This window comes from Manacus vitellinus, unplaced genomic scaffold (genome assembly GCF_001715985.3).
Source record: "Manacus vitellinus isolate BGI_N305 unplaced genomic scaffold, ASM171598v3 scaffold_7_pilon, whole genome shotgun sequence".
NCBI lineage: Eukaryota > Metazoa > Chordata > Aves > Passeriformes > Pipridae > Manacus > Manacus vitellinus.
This window is the reverse complement of record NW_021940813.1, coordinates 1,918,497-1,944,383: the sequence shown is the minus strand read 5'-3', so window position 1 is coordinate 1,944,383 and position 25,887 is coordinate 1,918,497. Positions and strand designations below refer to the sequence as shown.

The window sequence follows — 25,887 nt, the reverse complement described above, 5'->3', positions numbered from 1 at the left end:
TCCACAAAAAATATGGTTTATTGGTCTAGATTAAATGATGTCAATGCTTAGACACTGTATTTGTATTAACAATGCTCTTGCAGAGGTACACAAAATGATATTTTTCTGCCTATAATTAAATCTAAGCACAGGTAATAAATGACAAAAGGCGTTTGATGCTTTCCAAGTCTCATAGCTTTCATAGACTATAAAAGACCTTGCATATCCAATAATTTAAATACAACTTCAACTTTTTGCCTTGCTGAATTCATTTTGTGCTTTTGAGTTCTCTCGAAGCTATAAAGAATTATCAACTATTAAGAGTTTGAGAAAGTTGATCAGATTCGTAACAAAATGCAGAGACAATCATTACAAAATACTGTCCTTTAAAAGTTATGTCACATTAGTTGTGACTCAGAGCATAGCTGGTAGCTGGAAAGATGGAATAACACTATGAAAAAAAACTCTATGAAGCAACATCAAACAGATCAGATGAGTTTTTCCTTTCTTTTTTCCCATCAATACATCTCTCCTTACAGTACCATTGTGTCTGTGCAGTGGATATCCCAGATGTTACATTTCTTTCACATTTGTTTTTGTCTTCAGTGTTTATTGGAATTGTCACTATCCAAATATTTTGGGTTATCTGTATTCAATTTAACCCAATCAAACGGCACTGACAGTGAGTTTTGTTGGTAAAGTTGTACTGAATGAAATTCCAGACACCACTGAAGACAATGCACACTATATATGTAATATTTACAAAACATTCCACCAGTTTCATGGCACAGATGGATTAAAGATGAATCCCAACAAGCAATCACATCACTAAAATTATAGATCAAAATCTGACTGCCAATTCTGGCCTCTCCATTTAACACCGTGGGCAACGAAATATTTGTACAAGCAACAGGTTCAATGGATCAACAGAAAAAGATCCAGACAACCATTAAATACATTTGCATAATAAGTTATATGTATTAAAACCAAACCAAAACCAGACAAACCTAAACCAAACCCCAGTGTGTCCTGATCCTGGATTGTTCTGTGCACACCAGACCCACCGACTGATTGTTTGCATCTGTATCCTTGGAGGAATGTGGCATCTTCAACCTAAGGCATTAACAACCATGCACATACAAATGCTTTTATGCATATTCCACAATAGACTTTTCACCCACAGTACAAAATAACAGTACAAGATATTGAACAGGTTGTCACACCCTACTTACCATCACCTTGTTAAAAAAAAACCAAATCCATTATGCTAATATACAATGAGAATTTTTTAAAACATAAATGAGCAATACTTGCTCAAACAAGTATCATTAATTTTATCAGTGTATTCTCCAGAGTTCTTTATTGATCAGTCAAACAAATATAGCCTAAAACAAAACCAAAACCAAATGAAATTCAGTCCTTCACTGTAAATGAGAAAAGATAAGAGCAAAGTGACTTTCTGGCAGTACCACAAACCATGGACTGTTGCAAACTTAGTGCAAGAACTGGGATGGATAAGAATTGAGCAGCTGAGACCAACCAGCAATCTGCAAGTACACCAGTATTTTGAAGCAATTCTAGATAAGCTACAAAAGAACAGTTTCAATCCAGTTGCTTAAGAGGAGTTGTCTGGCAGAGGACAGTCAACACCAAGGACTGGTAAAAAACAGTATTGAAGTATGCAAATATGACACAAAATGTAATTCTGCTGGCTGAAATAGCTAAATAAACATTTATCAGTTTATTTAACTGATAATCCAGTTACTATATGACAAGGTAATGAAGCAGGTCCACCCTCTCTCTTACAGAATTCCAGAAGTAACTGGGGGGAAGCTTCAGAAACAGCTTTGCTCTGGCACCAGGTTGTGCTTTCAAGCTGAGCTCTAATGTAGAGATCTGCTGCAAAGCCTTTGTCTCATTTGCATTAGCAAAACTTCCAAAAAAAATTTCAAGTCTTCCAATCATATCAAAAGAGTTTTTATTTTCCATTTGCTCTCCCTTTCCTCACTGTTCCCCCAAAGAGAACATTAATGGTCTCTCATGGAAAGGCACCTCATTCTTTACCAAAGAAGCAAAGAAAAAAAACAAAACATGCAGGGTAGTGATAAAATACCCGAATAAAAACTTAACGCCAGGAAACGCTGCAGACAGAGTTCTTCTGGTTCTACATCAAAACCAAAACTAAGCTGCCTGGGCTTTAAAGTTTCACCTGTACTGAGAAGCACCAAAGATTTCAGAGAGACGTGTGTCCCTACCCAAAGATGCACTGCACGGATCTAGCTCGCTTCAGTACAACCAGAGGCTCATTCACTGAATGAGATCTGAGTTCTGGCACCATGTGGTGACACACCAGCTGCTAAAGCAGAAAAGCAGGAGTCCTGTCAGACCTTCGGGAAAGGCAACAGTGGGGGTGGGGGGAAAGACCTGGAAATATCAAAGATTTCTCCTGTGCAAGAGCACGATTTCAGTTACAGTGGAGGGAAGAAGCCAGCTTACAATGTGACGGGCACAAGCCAGCTTTGGCACTTGTGTTACTGAAAATAATGTGGTGGCTGTCCCCAACTCAGCAGGCAACCAGCTGTGAAGGTTTACTTGCAGCAGTGACCACTTGAGCAGCGAGGCATTTCTTATCCCAGGGAAAGCTTGCTTGCTACCTGTAAAGCTACTCAAGTCCAGCTGTTATGAAACAGAGACATGAGGTAATCATTATTTCCAGAAGAATTAACAGGATGCCAAGGGTGACACACGAAAAATGACAGAGTAAAATTTTAAAATAATGAACACACGTAGGCTTAAAATCTACATTGCCTTTTTCCTTTTTAAGCCCTATCCAATGAAAGACAGTTTAACAGCATGAAGTGCAAGTTGTCTTACACTGGCTCAAAAAAATAAAAAATCACTGGAACAATCAAACCCTGAACATTCCTTAATTAAATGGACAAGTCTCTTGGGAATGACATGGGCAGAGACCATACTTTTTGTAGACCAAACCTGAGCAGAGACTGGATTTTGCTTCTTTTATGCAAATAGACAAAACAAGTATTTCAAGATACAGCTGAAGTGGTTTCAAAATAGCAATGACCCAGGTCACAATCAGAATTTTGTATATACAATTTGTATTTAACTTAAAAAAATAAAGAAGTTCAAAATACCTCCAGAGAACATTCTAGCTTAGCAAAATGTCCTGTACAAAAGTAGGCCACATCTGTTGGTTTAAAAGAAGTCCACAGCAGTTGGTCTCTTCTTAGCTGACATAGTAAATGGTTTCTTCATCTGGGGTTCTCTTGCTGGGGTAACTGTGGGTGACTTCAGCACCCCATGACGAGGTTTCTGTTCAGGATTGAAAGCCACACGGGAGGGTCCTTCTGGGCTCACTAATATACTTTTGTCAGTCTTTTTAAATTCTGTTGAGAAACAAGCCAACAAGTTAGAAGAAATGCAGCTCCTGGAATAACCGGGCCCGTCAAACAACTGTGAAACTGCCCAGCCCTTTAAGTCTGCCCTAGAGCCTTAATTCCACTAAGGATCAGAAGCCTAAGGCTGCAGAGGAAACAAAGAGATGGTGGTGAAGCACATCTCTTAGCAGAGTCCCTTGGAGAACAGGGTCTGCTGCAATCCACTGAGAGGCTGTGAACCATTCCCATGGTTCCACAGACCACCAGAGACCCTGGGCCTACTCCTGAGACACAAGTGTTCCAGCTATCCTGAAGAACACTACTCCTGAGTTTAAAATATGATGATGGCTAAGAAATGTCTCTGCTCTGACTGCTGAACAGCACTGCTCTAGTGTCTCAAGGTCATCCCTTCTGCCAGCAGAGAGGCACTTATCTTTCATTTTGTGCAGCTGTGTTGTATTAACATAAAGACATATATTTAAATATACTGTTCTCAATTTAAACTTGATTTACTGCACACCTCAGTGAGTTGAAAATTAGCTAAATGAATACATGGAATACAATTCTATGCTATGGAGCAAGACATTTATTAAACAGGGAAAACACTGCTTACAGAAGGGAAGTGACATTTATCTACTCGTGACCATCAATAAACCACAGGCAGCCAAGATAAAAAGGAAACTTTGCCATGTTCAAGTCTGATCTTATCAGCATATCAGCACCCTTTGTCCTGGGAAACAAGTGAGCAATGAAAGCTGTGAAACCCACGTGTTTCCCTCAGAGGTGCCCTGCAAACAGGCAGCTCAGGAAGGCGACTCCATCACTCTGCTGCAGTTTTCTTTTATGAGGCTCCTTCTGCAGGTCAGTAATGCAGCACCCTGGAATTGTTCAAGTCTAGCTGTTGGGCTGAATGTCCTAAACTTTCCCATCTCCTCTGAAAAGGAACTTGAGGAGGGTTTGTAAACTATAGACAATTATTGCAACAAAAAAGGGATCAGAATCATCCTGTTCTAGAGGTGTTCTCTAGGTGTGTGTGTGAGTGCATGAAGCTTCCCCCCTCCCTCAGCCACAAGAGAGACTGTGGACACCCACAGATATATCAGACTCACCAGCAGTCATGTTTTTATTCAAGCCAAATGTGACTTTTTTGCAGCTGGGTGACTGCAGCTTGTTCAGCTATAAAACAAAATGGAGACATGAAATAAAATAAGATTTCTGAGGCAATGCTATGAGTTCTTTTACCTGCATCCCACCAGTGTAAAGCAGCCTACTTCCTTCATCTGGTTTGGAACTGCCCCAATCCTCTTGCACTGACCCTGCTGAGATAGCACTGTTTTTCTAGCCAAAAGCAAACATACTCCATTTGTGGAGAAATAACATACTCTCCTTAATGTCATTACATAATTCAACAACAAATAAGAACATATTTGTGTATTAAATAGAGTGGCCCCACTGCACTCAGGCCTCAAAGTGCTGAGAGGCCTTTAAAAGATATTACATGTTAAAAAGGTTCAGAAAAGAGGGCAGTCTTTTGAAGCCCTGTGCTGTTAAAATCTCCACAAATGGGAAGAAATGGAGGCTCAAAGTCCCTCTGCAAGACTGAAAGTCAGTTTATGCTTTTGCTTTCTTGCAAAATGAGCAGACTCAGAATGGTGGGTGTTCAACAAGAAGGTACTTTTAAAAGCAGAGGGGAGGGAAGAAGAGGTTTTAGAGGTGCCTACAACTCATTTTCTGAAACTCTGGAGCCATATGTGACTCTGTCTACAGGAAAATGCAACAGCATTTCCAGTTTTATCTGCTCATGGTAAGAGTGGAAAAGACAGCACAAGTGAGGTCACACCCTTTGGTGGGGCAGGTCTCTTGGCAAGAGACTTGTGCCTGTCCCTCTGTGAGATCACCTCACCTGCAAGGATGTCCTGGTGGAAGAGATGGCGCTTCTGGCCTTCCTGAAGAACACTCCCTTTGCTAAAGTTGTTTTCTCAAATTTTACAAAATCACTTCCTGGTTTTGCTTTCTTTTTCTTTAATGGTGACAGAGCATCACTGCTTTCCTGTGAGGGAAAGGGAAAAATGCTTCAGTACAACAGTACTGCAATTAACTACACCTAGCACATTGGCTCATCATCATGGTCAACTCTTAAGACAAAATTTTGCAATTAGCACGACTGAAAGCAGAAATTTAAGGCAAGCTCTGTACAGAAATAGGAAACTCTCAGTGCAAAGCACAGACGGAAGAACTAGTAACAGATTTGCCAGGCCCATCAGAGTGCAAACAAACAAGGTTTTCTCCATGTGGATGAGGCTGCCTTATAATTGATCCAGCTCTCCTGTACACAAGTGATTTTCTTCCCTTGAGCAGAAGCAAAAACTATTCTGTGGTACCTCTAGATGCATAAGATACACAACCAATGGACAAACCCAGCTTTGGGCTAAGATGGAGACTCTGGAGAAAAAAATAAAGCGGAGTATGAAGTCTTTACACTCTCAGAAATCCAGCTATTGTGTATTGCTTCTAGTTTGTTGCCTCAAATTCATACCCTTGTGGCATTTAAAGTAATTCTTCCCTCCAGCAGAAGGTAATTCTTAGGGCCTGTACTGGCAGAGCTTTCTAACCTGCTGTCTGCAGACTGTGGACCAGTCAGATACCTGTGGACTACAGTCCACAGTTATGCTTTACATCAACCTACAGATGTGAAATTCCAAAAGCAGTTCACTGACAAGCTGTGGAAAGTGTCCAGGGGATATGGCCTCTTTTGATTTGAAGATCACTTGTGCTTTCAATAAAGTGAAAAATCACAAGACTTTTAGCTTCCTGAAATCTGGATACACCTGTGAAATAATGCTGATCTTGTCTGTTTTTTCCCCTTCTCCTCCTCCTCCTCTCTCTCAGGATTTGAAGCTAATTCTTTGGAGGTGTGTGTTGCCCTTGAAATCGAGAATCAAAACATGCCCCTCATTACTGGGCACAAGGCCAGGATTATGTAACTAAAACCAGGAAATAAACCAACATGTTATTTCTCAAGCAACGAAAGCAAAATTAGCAAAGCTTTATTTCCTCCACATTTGTGCATTTTAGCTTTACCCTGCCCTCCTGTTTTTTATCCCAATACTCTCACTCTCTTCCTGACTCCCAAACATTTCTCCTACTCTCCACCTCCCTCGCTCCCACTCAACACACACAACCACCTGGACTGGGGTTGTGCTGCTGCTTTTCCCCTCAGTGCCTACGTTAATTTGTGCCAACAACTCATTTCCTTGAAGTTTCCAGGAACTTTTTGTCTTGAATCTATTTCAGGTCTTGGAGCCTGTTGGTCAGTTGCAGTAAAGTTTTATGGAAATAGATGGGGGTGGCATAATCATATTTTCTTAGAAATCACATTTTTATAGACAAAGACAAGGTATGCAACATAGAATATTTAGACCACAGGAGACAAAGCCAATGGTTCCTGCTTTGGAAGCCCTGCAGTGAAAGAAATGCAGTTTGCACAGTGGGGATGTTTTTGGTTCTTCCTGCTCAGTACTTTACTATCAAAAACCAGAAAATGCCAAAGCTATTTTATTACTATTTAAACAATGTTTCAAGACGCACTTTTTCTCCCTTGAAGGGCTGAGGAGTTATACCAACTTCATTTGCCAGGCTGCATTACTTAACTAATCCTACAGCTTTAAGTCAGAGGTGAGCTGATGGGCTAGAAACATGCACTTAAGTCAGAGGAAGATGGAGTTGCTTTGTATTCAGAATCTCATTTATGTTTTATTAATCTTCTTTCCACCAAAGTGAGACTGCCAGCAAGACTTCCAGGAATGTAACTGAACCCCTAAAAGTGTTAGGGTGAATATGCACATGGAAAGTGAGCAGTTAAAAAGAGCTTCAGTGGCAGGGGAGGGGACAACCCCTGCACTCTCTCTTTTAGCCACACTATCAAAAATATACAGTGAAAAGTGCTTTTTGACTCTCAAATCACTGAGAAAAATCAACCTTATTCTACTTATCGCCAAGAAGAAAACAGGGGTGGGAGGTAGAGGCAGGGGAGAAAAATAGGTTGTTTCCAAACTGCAATGAATACATTTTTGAACCAGACTACAATCAGACCTTCCTAATGAAAAAAACATTGTCTTTATAAGAAACTGGACTGCTCATGAATATGATCATACAGGCAGTGATGACATTAAAGGTCATAGGATCACATCCTCTGTTCCATCTTTCCCCAAATGCCTTCCCCAGACAGCCCTATCAGTTTGTTTAAGATGGGGAAGTGAGTGAGCAAAAGAAGCCACTCCTGGAATTGCTGTGGGCAATTTCACAAGGAGTTTATACTAATCTAAGTGTGTGCTGCTGCTGCAAAAAGGATGCTCCACCTTCCAATTTCTCATTGTTTTGCCAAAATATGCCCTTCGTGAACATGCTGTGAGACCAACCAGAGACACAATGCAAAAGAATAATTAACCCAGGGACCAAAAAAAAAACCAACCAAAAGACAAAAAAAAAAGAAAAAGAAAACAACTCCATCCTGTAACATCCCAAATTTCAGCTAGATGGGTTCTTCAGGCTGAGTATCTGGCACAGGTTTTAGTGTCATTGCACAGGAGGGCATGAGACTGTGGATTTCTAGGGAATTGAGCTCTTTTTGGTGACAATGCATGATGACATCAGCATTCAGCCCATTGAGCCCCACACTCAGAAAGCTAAAGCCACATTTGAAATTGAGCCTGGCAGCTCACGAAGAAGGCAGAGAAAAGAATGAGATGTACGTACCCCCTTCCTGCTTTTCTTGCACGCAGTCTCCAGAATCCCGTTGGCTTCGACAGAGTTTAGCACCTCTTTCACTTTTCTCTTCTTTTTCAAGGTTGCTGCATTCTGACTGGAGACTTTCATCCCTTCCAAGCCAACGAGCTTTGTCTTTGTCTTCAACGTGACCTTCCCAGAGGGCACAGATTCAGACCCTGCATTTCTTGGCAGGGTCCCCAGCAATCCCTCCTTGTTGGGTTTCCTGTCACTTTGCTGCAGGAGGGGATCCCCATTCACCAGGACAGCCCCTGCCTTCTGTTTCTTCTTCACAGCCTTAGGAGTTAAGGGTGTGACAGATGGGCTGACACCCTCTGCTGCACTGGCATTAGCTGGTCCATTCTGACACGCTGGTTTCACAGGAACGTTCTGTGCTTTTGGATTCATTTTCTTCAGCTGACTCTTTTTACTCCGTTCTCCATGGGTCGGACTGTTCTGTGCAGAGATACTGTGATTTTCTCTGGTGTCAGTTGCTACATTTGTGGTCTCATTGGCCTCATTTAGTAGCAATTTCTTTTTCTTCCTCTCCTTGATATTTTCTGGCACCTTTTCCTGGCCAGAAACATTAGATCCAGATGTTTCAGCTATTCCCTTCTCACAATTTCCATCGGCTGTTCCAGGATCAGCATTTGGGCTGTCCCTCTTCTTCCTTTTTTTCCTCTTCTTCTGGGGAACTGATGGCATCTTCACACTTGACAGCTCTTCTTTATCCTCTAAATCCATCACAAAAAGAATACCATATAACACAGATGTGAAACACAAAGGTACTTACAACAAGTTAATTCTATCCTGTTTTTGCTCTTTTTCTTTTCTTTTGAAACAGGTGTACCATTTTCCTGCTATCAATCCACATATCAATCTGTTTTACTGTTATGCCTTGTCAGGACACTGCAGTCCACTGACATCTGTCCTAATTAACATTCTGCCAATCATTCCCTGTGGCAACCCTATTTTTTATAGCAGTATTTCTAGAAAGAGTTGTTATTACCCACCTGTCCAGCCCATCAGAAGGGCAACTCAGGGGTTCAATAGTTTGGTTGGATATTTTTGGGCATGGCTGGGCATGTGTCACATCAGTACAAGCCATGATGCTACAGATACTTGCACCTAGTTCTCACTAACCCTCTTCACCTTTCAAGAAACACCCCCAAATTCTTATATTCTAAGTCATCCTGTTTTAAGACTGACATGTTTCTGTTTTCCTGCATTAAATGCAACTGCTCAAAGGAGCAATGCAAACAACTGCTTCCAGTTCTGCTTTTGATAGAAATTTTTGAGGTAATGCTTGCCTCAAAATTGGTCAGAGAATTCCCACCACTTTCAAAGAGAACTTATTTTCACATTTAACCTTCATCGCAACAGGATACAAATCAGCACATTCTGAACAAGTGTTGCCTTCTTCAGAACAGCTTGTATCTGACACTTGGCCAAACTGCTCAAGACACTGCAGATTGTCTCTCTTCCAAATGTTGATCTTGCCTTACCTTTTACTTTTTCCAACTCGCTTTTCTTCCAAGGCTTGACAGCTTTTTTCTTTCGCCTTCGCCTGCTGAATTCGTCATCGTCGTCTTCATCTGTAGAAACATCTTCAGGAATATCTTGGGGGAAGATTCCTGTTGAGGAAGGATAAGGTATCAGAAAACTAATAGTTTTATTTCTGTGAACAGCTGTGCTGTTCATACACAGCAGAACTCCCACAGAAAGAAAAAAACAACTCCTTTTTCACCACTCAACCTGAAGGAAAAATCACTCGACGGATTCCTATTTGTTTAAGTAAAAATAATCATCTTTCATTTAAGGACAAAGTATGGGGTTGCTCGAATTGTGAGGGGGATTTGACCATCTCACCAAAAACATGTAATGTATCTTAAAGAGATTTAAAAAAAAAACACAACCCCCTAAAATAATATTCTTGAAATACATATTAAAAAAAAAGAAAAATATTTCCAATACACATGGTATGGGAACATTATATATCCTTTAATGGAAAGAAACTACTGTCTCTGTCTGGTGTTTAATTACTGTCTCTGTCCTTACCTTCTGCTAAGTCCTGGAACCTGAAGGTGGGGAGGGAGGGAGAAAAGAAAAAACAAATCAGTATTACTGGTTTAGTACCAATAATAACAGTAGCAGAACAGTATCACTGGACTTACTATGATTTTGTCAAAACAGGAACAACATATTCTGCACAGGAAGAGCCCATTCAGAAGAGACCTGCCTCAGAAATCCCCAAACTCAAACCAAACCACCGAAAGCACTGAGAAAACAGCAACTTAACACTTCTGTATCTGTGCCTTGCATCACACACAACCTGATGTCACATCCTGCAGCACAAACCCACCCTGTGCAGACAAAACCTCAGCTGGCTGCAGCTGCACCAGTGAGGAACAGCAGCAAAGGCTTCAGGCAGCTCATGCACATCATCCAGGACTGTGACCTGCTCTCGTGACATTGTCACTGGGACAACTGAGGGTGGACAGAAAGCAAAGTGACAGTTGTTTAGGATAGGGTGGCACATGCAAGGTGTATTTCCACAGAACTCACTTTTTGACCAGCTTGTACAGACGCTTTCTGTTCCGGGAAGGTGTGTTTTTCTTGCTCGCCAATTCAAAGAGTTTGTCAGCAACAGCCTTGTAATCAAACTGTCAGAAGGGAAGTACAACAGCAAGTTTATTCATGCAAGATAACCCAATGCAACTCATGTTACCAACACCTCAAGTATTGAGTTCAGCCACTTCTTTTAAACCCAAAATATTTTTCTCTGTTGAAGTTTATGCCCCCTTAGCACATATATACTGACTTTTCCAGATTGTTGCTTCATTAACAGAACAGCTGAACTCAGTATCACTGTCTCAGATGTTCTTAACCTTATTTCTTGCTCAACCTACTTCAAAACTCCCATAAATATTTAGCTAAATGTCAGATTTAAAGTGTGTCATGTCCTAATTCTTGCTTGAAAGCCACAGAAGCACGAAGTGTATCTACCTGCATGTGTGTTTGATGGGTGGATCTGTCAAAAACACTACACTGCACTGGGTCTAGAAAACCCAAATTGTAGCATACTACTCTCGCTCCTATGTGTCCCATCATCCATTACTTTTGCCCTTATTGTCAATGAAACTTAGAGCTGATTGCTTCACCACCCACAGTGACTTGGCATTTAACTCTTGAAACAGGGAGAGGCAGAAAACAGAAGGCATGGGAGAGAGGAAAGAATTATTTAGAATTTAGACTTGGATTTATTTTACTACAACTCACAGAGTACACATTACATTAACATCACCTTACATTAAATCAGAAGGGAATTAAAATTTTGTAATATTTATCCATTAATGCCCTTTATTTTTGTACCTTTTGAAAGGGATGGGAAAAAAGAAGAGAGAGGAGTATCAATAACAGAGCAAAGAAGCCACAAACCTGAAGAACAGTCCCAATCCCATTATCAGCCTTTTTATTAATATGTTTTGTTTTTTCAGAGCTCTGCACTGATTTTCTTGAAAAACATCTGTCTGCAATTATAGAAAAAAGACTGAGTATTAATGCTTAGTTTGTTTGAGATAATAAATCCAAAAGTGCAAGCTTTGTTAAGTACATTTGGAGGGAAGACAGGAAAACACAATTATCCTTACAACACCCTGAACAGAGCAGAAATGTATTTTTCAGAAGCAGATTTTTCAATCCTATCAAGTCTTACCAGGGCAACTTAGAACCTCCTCCTCACCTTTGGTTTTAGGCACCTCCTCCTTTTCCTGTTTGTCTTCTTCAGAAACATCCTCCTCGTCATCACTGTTGCTGCCCAGTTCTTTCATCAGGTCCTCGATGGCAAAGGGGGACTGATCCACAATCAGCTCAAAGATTCCGGTGGCGACAGCGTGCAGCAAACACCGACTGTGTGAGGAGAGAGCAGGGACAGAGCTGAAAGGCAGGAGTGTAAACACCCTCCCCTCTCACATTAAAAGAGTGGAAACTTGAGGGACACAGAGAAAGAAGTGGAAGAACACCTAGCTCTTCAGATGAGGGAACTGAACATGTGACTCCTTAAACAGAAGTCCTTCAGTCCAAACAGGATGCTGATGTCCCTCTCTTAATTTTCACTGCTTATATGTTTCTCTATAATACATTGCAACAACAAAGAAGACAACCAGCTCAGCTGCTCTATGCATGTTAAAAAATAAAATAACTAGATATATTAACCAACAGAGGTTGGTTATAGTCATTATAAATCCATGATTACCTACACCTTTGATAAACACAAGTTATCTTCAAATGACTGTGCACATGGCTGCTAAAATAACCTTCTTTCTCTACATTCTGAGGTTAAGACTCTTCTTCAATCCATTTATTACCATGTGGAGTGGTAAATGCAGATTTTCTAAATTCTTAAAAAATATTTGTCTTTTCATTAAACTTACTCCTTTGATTTGGCAGCAAGTCTGCAGAAAGGTTCAATGAACTTGAGATTCTGGTCTGCTGTGAGCTGCATGATGAGAAAGAAAAAAGTAGTGAGTACAATAAATATTGTCTGTGTACACCCAAATTCCCTGAATATTTGGTGTTTGGGGGATCTTCTTTAACAAAGTCTTTCAGTATACAAAGTCCAACTGACAGGAGTATTTAGGGACTTTTTGTTACCACTGCTACTATTAACTCCCAGATATTCCCTGGAAGTATTATAAAAACAGTGACTGTCCTGCAGATTTTATTCTGCTGAGTACAAAAATAAAACAAAGCTTCTTATTTTAATTATGGAAACATAAAGCAGAGAGAGCTTGAATAATTTCATGCACTTTCACAAAGAAGGTCTGTAGCAGACAAGAATAAGATCTGGATGTCTCTTAACTGGACTCCTTGGACCAAAACCCTGTCAGCTCCAGTAGTGCTAAAGATAAATATCCTTCCCTGAATTCAATTCATGAGCATCATCTGTGGTTTCAAATGGTCGAGGGGACTAACTCCTGAGGCTTAGCTACAGTTTTGTGTCTGTGGAGCTGCAGAAATGATTTGGGCTCCAAGTACAGGCACTTCTCTGTTGCAGAGATCTTTTCTCTCACGCTCCACAACCCAGAAGCACAAAAGCTGCAGGCAGGATTGCTTGCAATGCTGCAAGGAATACAAATGGAAAATTGCTAACAGCTTTGCCCATTGCTAGGAGAAATATCAGAGGCCAGAGACAAGGGAAGGTAACTGAGCAGGAGTCTGGGATGAGTGTGGGGCTGCAGGCAGAGTGCAGGGACAGGAGAAATGCTCTTTGGAAGACGTTCAGCAGCAACAGCTGCAGTAACAGGCTTCCAGTTGCTGCAAAACTGGAACATCAGCCAAAATTAAGGGCAACTGCAACAGCAACATACAGCAGAACAAGACAGATTGTCACCAGCAAACCCAACAACTGGATGTGGAGGGTAAACTGCACAATGCACAGGCAACAGTAAGGAAATATCAGACAGCTTTGAAAGCTCACTTTCTTCCTCTATTTAAGTGTTACACAATGAGCCAAGAGCAGGCTTGATGTCGGGTTTTGCAAAAGCAAAGACTGGAAAATATGTTCACACAAGGGAGAAGACACTAAGTCCCTTCTGTTGAAACAAACAAATGAGACTGGTCTAACTTTTCTATTGCTATTTCCAACCTCAATTTGGAGCAGCATTGCAGTACTCAGGAACTTGAGAGAAACTACCATATCCTCACTGTCAAAGACATGAATAAAAGTAAAAGCATAACTTGTAGTAAGTCACTTTCTTCATGCTTACTCAATGTGTCTGGGTTACAATTAAAACTGTTAAAAAATACATGATGCAAAAATGACGTTTCTTCTAAAATGTTGCATGCTGTGGTTAACATTAACCAGGAAGAAAATGACAACATATTTTCTAACCTCCTTTGCACCAACTTTAGCCAATTCATCCAGATAGATATCAATGAAATGTAACTTTATCCCAGTGGGAGAATTGCTGTCTGGGTCCATAACTTCTTTCATTAGTAGCTGCAGCAATGGTTCAACTAGACTAAAAAAAAAAAAAGAAAAGAGAAAAAAAAGAAGATATTCATATTCAATTGCTCATGCTTTATTTGCCTTGAAAACAAACTCTAGTCATTCACAGTTTTACCAGCTCTTTACAGTTCTGGACAGATATCCAACATTCATGAGAAATAAATCCAGAGGTCAATTTTCACATCTTAAAGCAAACTTTGAAAAAGATCAGAACTCCTCACAATTGAGATGATTTTGCAGCATCAGACAATCCACTCAACTCAGTTTGCTACAATGAAAATCACTGGTTTAGAATTCACACCTTAATTTTGGCTGAAGGTTATTATGCCATGTTATTGATGGATAGGAGGAGGAATTCTGCCATTTGAGCAGCTGTCACATGCATCCATCCTTGATGGGCAGCACCTTGTACCCTTCCATTTGAAGATGGAACTGTGCCACTGCTAAAGCTGGGTCTGGCATTATTGTGAATAATTAAAATTGCCCTTGTTAATGACGAATAAGAGAAAGTTGTAGGTGGGAAGTTGAGGTGAACATAGATAAGGGAAGAGAAAGGGTATCTGGAAAGAAAGGGAAGAGAACGTGAAAGAACATAACTTGTTCAGATAGAAGTTGCCAGTGGTGGTAAATAGAGGGAAGTGAATAAAAGAAAGAAGGAAATAACAATAAAGAGAATTCATTCACTTGGGTCTGTGAGGGGAAGGATGCTACAGTCAGTGCAGTAAAATTCAAAGTAACATGCCTCCACTTTCCTTTTTTCTAGAATCTACCTATAGAGGCACAAATGAGACCCAGTTTCTAGATACAGGTCTTCTACATAGCCAGAGATGCCAGTAATTTTCCTTTACAGTTAGACATGATGATAGGAAAGGAAGAGAAGTCCATGAGACAATCTCCATTTTGGTCAACACCCAAGGACTAAATTTAATACTGAACCTTCTCAAACTCATTTAAACTGTGCAGACTTTGCTTTTGTTAAATCATGTTATTCACTGTCCCTTAGAGCAAAACAGTTACACTGAAGAACAGAGTGAGAGCTAAACTAGGCATAAAAAAGTCACCATTCCAATAGTTCAAGCCAGAACTGACTGAGATGTGTATGAGTAGCTCTGTGGCTCAGTTATTCACTTCTGGGTACCAACAAATACTGCTGGAGTGACATTGCTCAGAGACATGCTCTCATTGCTGCAGCTGAGCAGCAATTGTGACTTTTTCCCATTTCTTTTGTGTTTTTTTTTTCTTTTCTTTTCCCCAAGGCCTATCATTGCTATCTTTCAGGAGAGTGAAGCTATTTATATTCCAAGATTTCTCCCGTGGCGTTCTTTGGCGCTTCCTACAATTTTGCCCAGAACAAACGTTTCCAGTCCCAAAGAGAATTCAAAGCATCCAAATCCACAAAGATTATTTCAGTTTAATACACCTTCTTTCAAAAGCATTTTAAAAGAAAAGAGAAATGAAAGACATGCCAGGCAGCTTCTAGGCTCCATTTAGGAGGGAAAGGCAGTTCTTGAGCTCCCTCACTCTGCAAAGAAAGGAATCATGAGATTCTCTTCCCACACTGCCTGCACTGGTGGTAAACAGCCTTCAGGCCATCCTTCCAGTGGTACTGGAAAAATGGAAGCCAAAGCCATAAGAAACCTTGTCAGAGATCAGTTTGGGTGATCATGTCTCTGTGTGGGAAGAAAAGGCTTTGGCTGTATCAAACCCCCTCCCACACCTTCTGCTCCTGTCAAGGAACATTTTCATCTCTTCAACCTTTTGCATTTACTCAATGCAAAATTAAGGTGGAACAGGAGGAATGTGGGGCACTTCAGCTTTGCATTCCTTTGTTCTTCCACAAAAACATGCCTGGATGCATTCCACATTTCAGAAGGCAAGAGAGAGAAAGGATAACCTTAACAAGTGATTATCAAGCACTTTCAATTAAAAGGCTTAAATCTCTCCATCAGTTTAAAGACAGAAGGCTTAGAAGTGGCACAAGAGCTCTAGATAGGGCAAGTGACTGCAATTATTTGCCTTTATTTGATAGAGTATAATACAATCCAAATCACTGATGTATAGAATAAACAGGAAGATAGTTTACAGTTAAGGAGTTCTGCCTTATCAAAAGAGAAGTCACCATGATTAAACACAGTAAAATAAAAATTAAAAAAAAAGTCACAATCAATCAGAAAAAACAACATAAACAAACAAACGAACAAATTCCTTTTCCATATTTTCTGGGATGAAGGTTCCCTGTCTAATCTCTCTGCAGATGATATTGTATTGACAGTTCTTCTGGCTAAGTCAGAAAATTAAATACACTAAATACTGTATCTAAGTTGAAGAAGAAGAAATGTAACACCTGACTGTTTCTAAACTACGTAAGTGATCTGAAGAACAAATAAACCTTAATGTTAAGACTCCGTAACAGAGCCAGCTATGGAAACAAAGGATCTATTTAAATGAAAATATATTGGATTTAAGGTAAATTGGGTGACTTCTTTATGATGCAACTCCATTCAGGAATCTCCTTACCTTTCATCCCATTCATTTCTTTTCAGCACTTCAAAGGATTGTCTCAAAATCAGACGCATCAGCTGCAAAGTACAAAGTTTGTTATACACGTTCATGAAAACAGGCAAAGGAGTCACTGTCAATGAAACAAGAACAGACTTCTTAGTAAACTTCTTTGTAGCAAGAAGGTGGAAGCTGCCTCATGAACATTTTGAGAGGCTGGTCTATCATGTAAAGCAACAGAAGGATGCTGTGAAGCTCAGAAGTCAACAAACTATTTTCATATACTAAGCACAGAAACATCCATGACCATTTCCTCTATCAGCTTCCTCTTGCTCCATCACTGATTTCTCCTTAAGTGCTGCCAAATCTAAGAAAACTCACAGCTTCAACTGAAGGAACAACATGGGACAGATGACAATAATAGTAATTTAATTAACTTGAAACTTGCACTAAGAGACAGTCATATGTAAAATACCTACATTCAGCTGGCTCAAAACACTTCACTTACTGAAATAACTGGTATCTGCTAACACTGTGAAACAAAAATCAGCAGTGAATGTGCTGCAATTAACTTTTTTCTAAGACAAAGATTAATGGGATTTTGTTCCTTACAAAAGTAGGTCTTTTAAGATTCTTCTTTCACTGATTTTACTGCTTGTTTTAATATACTGTTTCCTATAGAATGAATTCAGACAGCTGAATGTACTACAGTGGATACTTTAATGGTAGAAAATTAAAGCTCTAGTTACAATTACTTTATACAGAGCCATAAAGAAGTCTTTAAGCAGTCTGATCTAAATAATTATGTTGGTACATAATTGAGATTGATTTGTATATGGAATATAAATACTATGAGAATAATCACTATGTTATAAAGGTAGACAAGAAAGCACTTGAGCACTGTATAAACTGCAATGGCTTTTAGATTTGCAGTGGTGAGTGTCAGCCTTTAAAACAAGTATCTTTTGCAATGGGTCATGAAGATGGTCCCTTGTCTTGTCTTACAAAACACATAAATGCACATTCAGGCAAAGCTGCCTTCCAGCACACCACCACCACCACCACATCTCTTCTGGGAGAAAAACTTGTTAGGTAAAACACAGATTTATATTTTAGCTGTGCTATTACCATGTAGTACTTGTCGAGGCGCAGGCTGTCTATCCCGGTCCACTCGCGGCTCATCGTCTGCCAAAATGTCTGCAGGAACAGGTGTCCTGGGAGAGAGTGAGGGGAAAAATACCTGCATGTCTGGCACAACAAGTTATCCTGCTAACCTGAAAGAATCTCAGGAAATCCCTTCCATGTGAGAAAGGGACGCAGTTCCCTAGGGAATTGCCCAGTGACAGGGACAGAGCTATGGAAAGACATGCTTGAGACTGGTATAAGAAGTCAATTAAACCTGAGAGCAGCACAAGAAAAGACACACATCTACTTATAAAGTTTAATTATGGGACTGCTTTGTATCCATTTTGTGTTTTGTTGTTTTTTTTTTTAAGCAAAGTTCCACTTTCCCAATAGTTTTATTCCTTACTAGGGGCTTGTTTTGATAGGATAAACTTCTAGCAACCAACACATTTATTTCTGCATGAAACTGTAAATCAAAAACCCTCAGCAACTATAAGGAAAATGCTTCCAATACAGCTAGTCTTGAGATGTAGTAATACCTGAATTTTAACAAAAACATTTAGCAAATAATATTTTCAGTATGAACAGCTTAAAAATTCTGGTCAAATTCACACATCACAGAAGGAAAGTATTTCATGGAAAATAAAATTTTACTGTCAGTGAGAGTTGCTAAAAAACTGGATCTTTCATGACATCAAACAAGTGAGAGTAAAATATCCATTCTGCACCCTTTTCTATCCATGCAAGTTTTAGCACTGACTGAGCACTGTATTTCAAGTGCATTTTGAATTATTAGAGGCTTAACAATCGTGAAACAAGGTTGGTTTTGAGCAGGAAATACACAGAACAGTCTGTGCAGAATGGAGAAGCAAGGGAAGAAGTTTGTTTTGCTATCCATCCTGCAAAGTCTCCCCCTTATCACACTGGAGATACAACTCTTCCTCTGCAACAGCCACAAACAAACTGCATTTCATGCTTCCCTTAATGCAATCACACACACCAGCTGGACAAAAAGGAAAGGAAAAAACCAAAGAGCATCCCTATCTCTCTGACTATATTCTGGCACTGTGGTAGTGGCCTAAAAAATCACCAAAAATTAAAGTACCTTAATAAAGCATTAAATAATTAAATAGTACTTACGAGCTTCTGTATTTTGAAACACATGCATAAGCTGTGAGATATTTGCTGCGAGTTCCTCCTAAAAGTAAATAAATATAGTTAGTGTAGCACATGTCAGAGCTTGGTCTCCTCACTAAAGACACAACTAGAAAAAACAGGAAGTAAAAATTTCATGAAACATCCCTCAAAATGAAAAATATTCTCTCAACAGCTGCTTTAGTACTGCAGTTACCCTTCCACTGGGATTAGGTCAGTTGGAAGAGAAGTTTCAGGGGTATGAAAACCTGTCCATTTCACCAGATCTCTGCACAAATCATCTTTCTGACAGCAGACAAAATTAAACTAGCAGGAGGAAAATCCCGTGTATTTGAATTAACAAATGATATAAAACTTTAGGGGCACTCTTCTCAGACAGGTCTTTGTGGAGCTGTTCTGTGCTGTGTGTGAGATAAATGTTCAGATGGACAAGTGATCTGAAAACTGATGAGTTACTGAGAGCTGGGACTCCAAAACCAGACACACTCAAGCAAATATACAGTTACTATACCTGTAGCAGAGGTTTATCCTGCATCCACATACAATAGAAGAGGCCCTTCCATATTTTCAGCAGTTCCTCCTGGCTGAAGCCACCTGCAGTACAGAAGAAGTTGGAATGAAATGAAAAAAAAGCCCCCCATTTTCACGAAAACATTTTCATGCAGTTCCCCTTCTTTCTTCTCTGGTTTTGTTGTATCCCTTGGGTAAATGTTGGTTGCTGCTGTAAACGCACTAATTGGAAGGCAACTTGTGATTCCACCTGGTGCCAAAGTAAAAAAGATTTCAAAGAAACCACAGGTGAGATGAATACCAAGATAATTCTGATAAATCTCTCTGGTATGTTTTTAGCACCAAGTCTAAAAGACATTTTTAATGAGGGCATCATAACTATTTTTGCAAGAGAGGTGCAAATCCTCAAACATAACTGATATGGCTTTTTGGTTTGTTTGGTTTTTTTTATGTAAATTCCCACTTTACCAATAATTTTATTCCTTACTAGGGGCCTGTTCTGATAGAATAAACTTCTAGCAATCAACACATTTATTTCTGTATGAAACTGTAAATCAAAAACCCTCAGCAACTGTAATGAAAATACTTCCAATACAGTTAGTCTTCAGATGCAGTAACACTTGAATTTTAATAACAATATTTAGCAAGTAATATTTTCACTATTGACAGTATAAAAAGTCTAGTTAAATTCCCACATCAAAGAAGGAAAGTATTACATGGGAAATAAAATTCTACTGTCAGGAATAGCTGCTCAAAAACTGGATCTTTCATGACATCAACTATGTTCCTGAGAGGTAAAATTATAACAGTATATTGTTACAAGCCAGCTACAATGACCTACTACAGCTATTTTCAAACTATGACCTATTAAGTACTCCCAAGTAATTGCAAGAAAATCACTTTAGAAAGGTAATCATCTTCAGTGAGCTCAAATCTCTTCCAAAAAGATCACTGTCACTTTTGACAAACTTTCAGGGGTCTCCCAATCAAAAAGCCTGAGACCCAGTGCTAGATCTAAATTGTGCACCTCCTCCTTGGACCAACTCATTTGAAAGCAATTATCAGTACTGCATCACTTAGACAAAAAAAAACTACAAACACATTAGTTGAATTGTCTGCAGTTGTGCTTAGTTAAAAAGAAAGGAAGTAGAGCTGAGAGAGGGAAATATGCAAAATGCTATGCAGGAAGCAACAAGTTCAGTAATATTAAGCATTAATTATAAATTTAACTTAGATTTGACAGTAATGGTAAGATTAAATATGAAACAATTTAGTTCATTATTTATTAAAATTAAATATTGAAATGTTAAAATTTGAAATATTAATATTTTAATATATTTCAAAATATTGAAATAATAAAATTAAGAAGATTTCTTACCAGAATTATATGCTATACACATATTGGTAAGAAGCAGGCTGAACCTCACACGCAGCATTAACCCTACAGAGACATGGGACAGTCATTTGCTGCCCATAGAGATGGCTCAGGAGTTCATAGAACTGAATCATAGGATCATTTAGGTTGGAAAAGCCCTCTAAGATCATCAAGTCCAACCATTAACCCAGCACTGCCAAGGCCCCCATGTCCCCCAGTGCCACATCTACATATCTTTTAAATCCCTTCAGAGAGGGGGACTCCACCACAGCCCTGGGCAGCCTGTTCCAGGGCTGGACAAACCTTCTGGTGAAGAAAACAGACTTTCCATGAGGTTGCTTTTCATACATAAAGGGCTTTTTAAAGTGTCCTGGGCAGTCCTGTGTCCATTTGACATAGGATTTTAGCCAAAAGGTTTCAGAACAAATTTCTTATCCTACTCACTCAAAAAGTAGTTTCAAGATTGTGTTTTCTGTTTTTCAACTTTATGTGCCATCCCCAGCCACAGCTGGAAAACAATAATCATTCAAGCAAGGTTACTTTAAATCTGAATGTACTGTTATTAGCAACCACAGTGCACAAAACTGAAGGCCTTCTTTACCTTAAAGCTACTTTGAGAAAGATTTTGGATTTAGGGCATGATTGTAACTCTGTCCCCCAGTGTGGGGGTTTGGATTAGTAATGTTACTCTCACTGATACTTTAATGCAAGCCTCGTCAGCATTTCTGTTTGGCATTTAGGTTGCTTTGACATTGCTACCATTAAAATTATTGCAATTTTTCCTATTCTAGGTAGTCTCCAAGGATGAGATCCACACAGTCACATTTCAGTGGAAACTATGTAAATGCCTTCTAGATCTGGGCCCAAGTAAGTGCAGCTCTATCAGACAGAAAACCACCCAGCAATCTTTCCTCTTTTACTAAGTTATTTCCCTTTACTATTCTTCCATCAATTCCTTTATAAACACACCCTCCTATTTTTAGTGGCAGAGTACAGCATGCTCTTCTCCTTCAAGGTAGCTAACAAGAAAAAGAAAAGCCAAAAAGGATCTCTTCCAAGGAATAATGTGCTCATCCAAGCTCACCTGCACACATGATGACTTCAGTAGTTCTGTGCATTCCACAGAGTTTAATTTCTCGCTGGAAATTAAGAGCTCTGGCTCTCTGGAGAAGCTTCCCCAGCACAGACCACTCTGAGCAGTCCTACCTATGAAACACCTGACTGAGGTGAACATCAGGTGAACTCCAGCACTTCCCTCAAAACTCAGCACGTTCTCAACTCCTCACGTTAGGGCATCTTACCTGGGCTGTGAGTCTCATCCTCTCAGAATGCTGGATGGATATAAGGCTGCTAATTAGTAAATAAATTTTAAAAAATTCTCTCTCCTGACCATGCTTTGTCTCCAAGCCCAAAGAAGTAAACCTTTACTTCAATACTATGAGTTTGACTAGTACTTGACAGTAAGTAAATCTAAGAGCTCTGGAAATAAGTCACCTTTGTTTCCTACTCATTTGCGTGTCATGGTGTGCTGATTTTAACGTGCAAAATGTTCACATCCCAACTGAGCAGTTTCCCAGTGGTGGGTTCATAATGTCTTAAGGGAGTAGCTGCACCTGCAGCCTCTTCCCTCAGTTAGGGCATTCCTGTCCATCCTGTGGCTGCTTCCACAAACTCAAAGGAATCTGCACTTTGCAGTGGGATGCACAGAGCACTGCTGAACACAGAGAAGCCATGAACAGCTTAGGAAGTCTCCAGAGCTAAAAACAGCTAGAGGGTCAGAAAGTACTTGGGAGGTATATGATGTACACTTGCTTGTACTAGTCCCCAGGCTATCCTTAGGTCTTGGATAACTGTCAGAAATGGGATAACGGGCTGTTTGGCTCCCTGGCCTGACCCTGTAAGGTTGTTCTGTGTGCCCTTCCCTCTGTGGCTAATGGGTCAAATACTATTTGTGTAGGGAAGAAACAATATCTGTTCCTCAGTGTCTTTTCAAGGAATTGAACCAGCATTCCAGGTGCAGTTTAGATCACAAGATCAGGTCTAGGCTAATTCCCCAAGCCAAAGGGGTGTGGATGCATAAACCTCTGTAAGTTTCCCAAATGCTGCAGGAAATGTTATGAGGTCAGACTCAGTGCTCTGAAAATGCTCATGACCAGCTTCCCTTCCTCATCGTGTCCAGCTTACACCATATTGTGCTGGAAACAGCAGTCCAGAAACACTGGAGATGCCCAAGATCCCTTGAAAATCTCTGCACTGTGCTCCTGATCACTTCAACAGGAAGGTTTACTGAGCTGGATCCATGACTTCACACAGTGCTATGACTGACCTCATAAGCTTATAAAATATATGAATATAAAATATGAAAGTATAATATATATATAAAGATAAAATACTTATATAAATAATATAATATGTATAATATATACCAATATATAAAATATAGACACACTATGTAGTAATATATAATTTAAATATATATATATTAATTAATAATGTATAAAATAGCTTATAAATATATATTTTACATAGAAAATGACAATTATTTATTTATATATATGTTATATGTACTTTTATAGATAGATTATATAATATAAGGTTATAGGAATAACCTGCATCCATGTGGAAAGAGTGCACAGGAGGCACTTTCAGGTGCAGGCAGCTTCAGACTGCATTGCCAGATTCAAACTGTCTCCAGGGACATCACTGAACTCTTGGATCTAAGGTGCCAGTACACAGCTCCAAGTAGGATTTTTGGAAAAACTTAGGAAAAAAAGCTTTCGATACCATGAATGTGGAGGTAATGAGTAACCCAGACGGGTAACACAGAATCAACAGCAATTATACAAGTGCTGAAATACTCTTGAGCTTTCCTCAATTCCCTCCAATGCTCCTGAACATGACTCATGGAAGCAGGCAGCTCCTACCTCACAGAAATAACCGAAAATAAAACTTTATGCTGCACATACGGGGCTGTTTCCAGCCTGGATCAGTTCAGCGCATTTACATCCTGTTCCTGCGAACGGGAGCACATGAGCCACCCCGCTCCCATCCCGGGAATATTAATGCTGCCAGCAAGACCCTCCCGCGGTCCAAGGGGATCTTCCCCGAGCCCTCCAGCCTCTCCAGTGCCCGGAGACACTTCAGGGGGCGAGGAAACACGAGTCGTTCCGCTTCTCTACGGGCAGCCGGGGGATGCTGGGGGAGCTTGCGGCAGCAGCGGGGGGGAATACTTCTTACTGATGAGATATACGCGTAAAAGTAAAAAAAAAAAAAAGGAAAAATAAATAAATAATAAATTTAAAAAAAAAAAAAAAAGGGAGAATAACAACGAAAAGAACCCCACAGGAGGCGGGTCTCGGCCCTTCCGCACGCACGTGGGTTACCCTCACCCATGCCCGTCCGCCCGCCGGCCGCCGCTCCCGCCCTTCCAGACGGCGCCGGGGCCGGTTCCCAGGACCCCTGTCCCAGATCCTTATCCTGTCCCGTCCCCCCCGAGCCGTACGGCGGGGCGCTGGGTCCGCACTCCGATGTAGGCCCCGCAGGCCTTTGACGGTGGCGCGGTCCGGAGGGCGCGGTCCCGGATGCGCTTCTCGTTGGCGGCCAAGCGCTGCGCGAACTGGACCTCGGGCGGCTGCACGGCGGCGGGAGCCATGGCCGGGCCGTGTCCCTGTCCCTGTCCCCGTCCCGTCCCTATCCCAGCCCTCGTCCCCGTGGCTGTCCGGCCCGTCCCGGCCGGGCCCGTTCCTGCCCGCGCGCGGCCGGGCTCCGCCTGAATGCCGTCACTGGGCCAAACCGCGCTCTGCCCGTCACCGCGGGGAAGGCGGAGGCGCCGGGATGGGGCGCCGGGAATGCCCCGGGAGCGCCGTGGGAGGGACACCGCCGTCGGTGCGGGAGCTCAGCGGGGCGGGGACACGGGAGGTCCTGGGGCTCCCGGGACCCCCCAGGATCATTTAGGTTGGAAGAGACCTCTGAAGTCATCGAGTTCAACCTGTGACTGATCCAACACCTTGTCAGCCGGACACTGAAGAGCCACGTGCAGCCGTTTCTTGAACACCTCCAAGGACGGTGACTCCAGCACCTCCCTGGGCAGCGCATTCCAATGTTTAATCACCTTTTCTGTGAAAAAATTCTTCCTGATGTCCAACCTATGCTTTCCCTGGTCCAGCTTAAGGCTGTGTCCTTTCATCCTGTCGCTGGCTGACTGGGAGAAGAGATCGACCCCCCACCTGGCTACACCCTCCTGTCAGGGAGTTGTAGAGAGCCACAAGGTCCTCCCTGAGCCTCCTTTTCTCCAGGTTAAACACCCCCAGCTCCCTCAGCCGCTCCTCATCAGACTTCTGCTCTCCAGACCCTTCACCAGCTCCCGTTGCCCTTCTCTGGACTTGCTCCAGCTCCTCAGTGTCGTTCCTGAATTGAGAGGCCCAGAATTGGACAGAGCTCAAGGTGTGGCCTCACTGTTGCCGAGCACAATCACTGCGCTGCTCCTGCTGGTCACACTTATACAGGCCGGGATGCCACTGGCCTTTTTGGCCACCTGGGCACACACGCTGGCTCATGTTCTGCTGACTGTTGACCACCATCTCCAGGCCCTTTCCCACCTAGCAGCTTTCCATCCTCTCTTCCCCCAGCCTGTAGCACTGCAGGGGGTTGTTGAAACCCAAGTGCAGGACCCGGCACTTCACCTTGCTGAACCTCACACCACTGTCCACGGTCCATCGATCCAGCCTGTCCAGATCCCTCTGCAGACCCAGCAGATCCAACACTCCCAACAAGCTCAACTCGGTGTCTTCCGCGAATTTACTGCAGGTACGCTCGATAATGTCACCCGCTGGAGCCGTCAACACAGCGACAACGCAGCAGGGCCGGGCTCCCGCTCCCGGCTTCCCGGTGTTATCCCGGCGTTGTCCCGGTGTTTCCCTGGGCCGCTCCGGCCGGGACTGGGGGCGGAGCCTGGCTGGAGACCACGCCCAGCCCACACCCCGACCCCGCCCACTAAGTGCGAAGGGGGTGTGGCCACGGCGCGGCCCGTCCCGCCCTCAGTCCCTCCGCCTCAGTCCCTCCCGCCCCCCGCAGGC

The 25,887-nt window shown here is 41.5% G+C and overlaps 1 protein-coding gene across 1 annotated transcript; it reads right to left on the bottom strand.

Annotated features, from left to right (window-relative positions):
• RRP1B (ribosomal RNA processing 1B) lies at positions 1-24,479 on the bottom strand. Its single transcript, XM_018083913.2, has 16 exons — positions 24,315-24,479; positions 19,439-19,522; positions 18,913-18,970; positions 17,776-17,861; positions 16,666-16,727; positions 14,032-14,161; positions 12,572-12,636; positions 11,881-12,047; positions 11,577-11,668; positions 10,704-10,801; positions 10,197-10,216; positions 9,644-9,772; positions 8,130-8,872; positions 5,278-5,424; positions 4,484-4,550; positions 1-3,383 (listed from the first exon to the last, which is right to left on the bottom strand). The coding sequence occupies exons 1-16, from the start codon at positions 24,462-24,464 to the stop codon at positions 3,193-3,195; spliced, it is 2,289 nt and encodes a 762-aa protein (XP_017939402.2). The 5' UTR covers positions 24,465-24,479; the 3' UTR covers positions 1-3,192.
• Between the last annotated feature and the right edge of the window lie 1,408 nt (positions 24,480-25,887).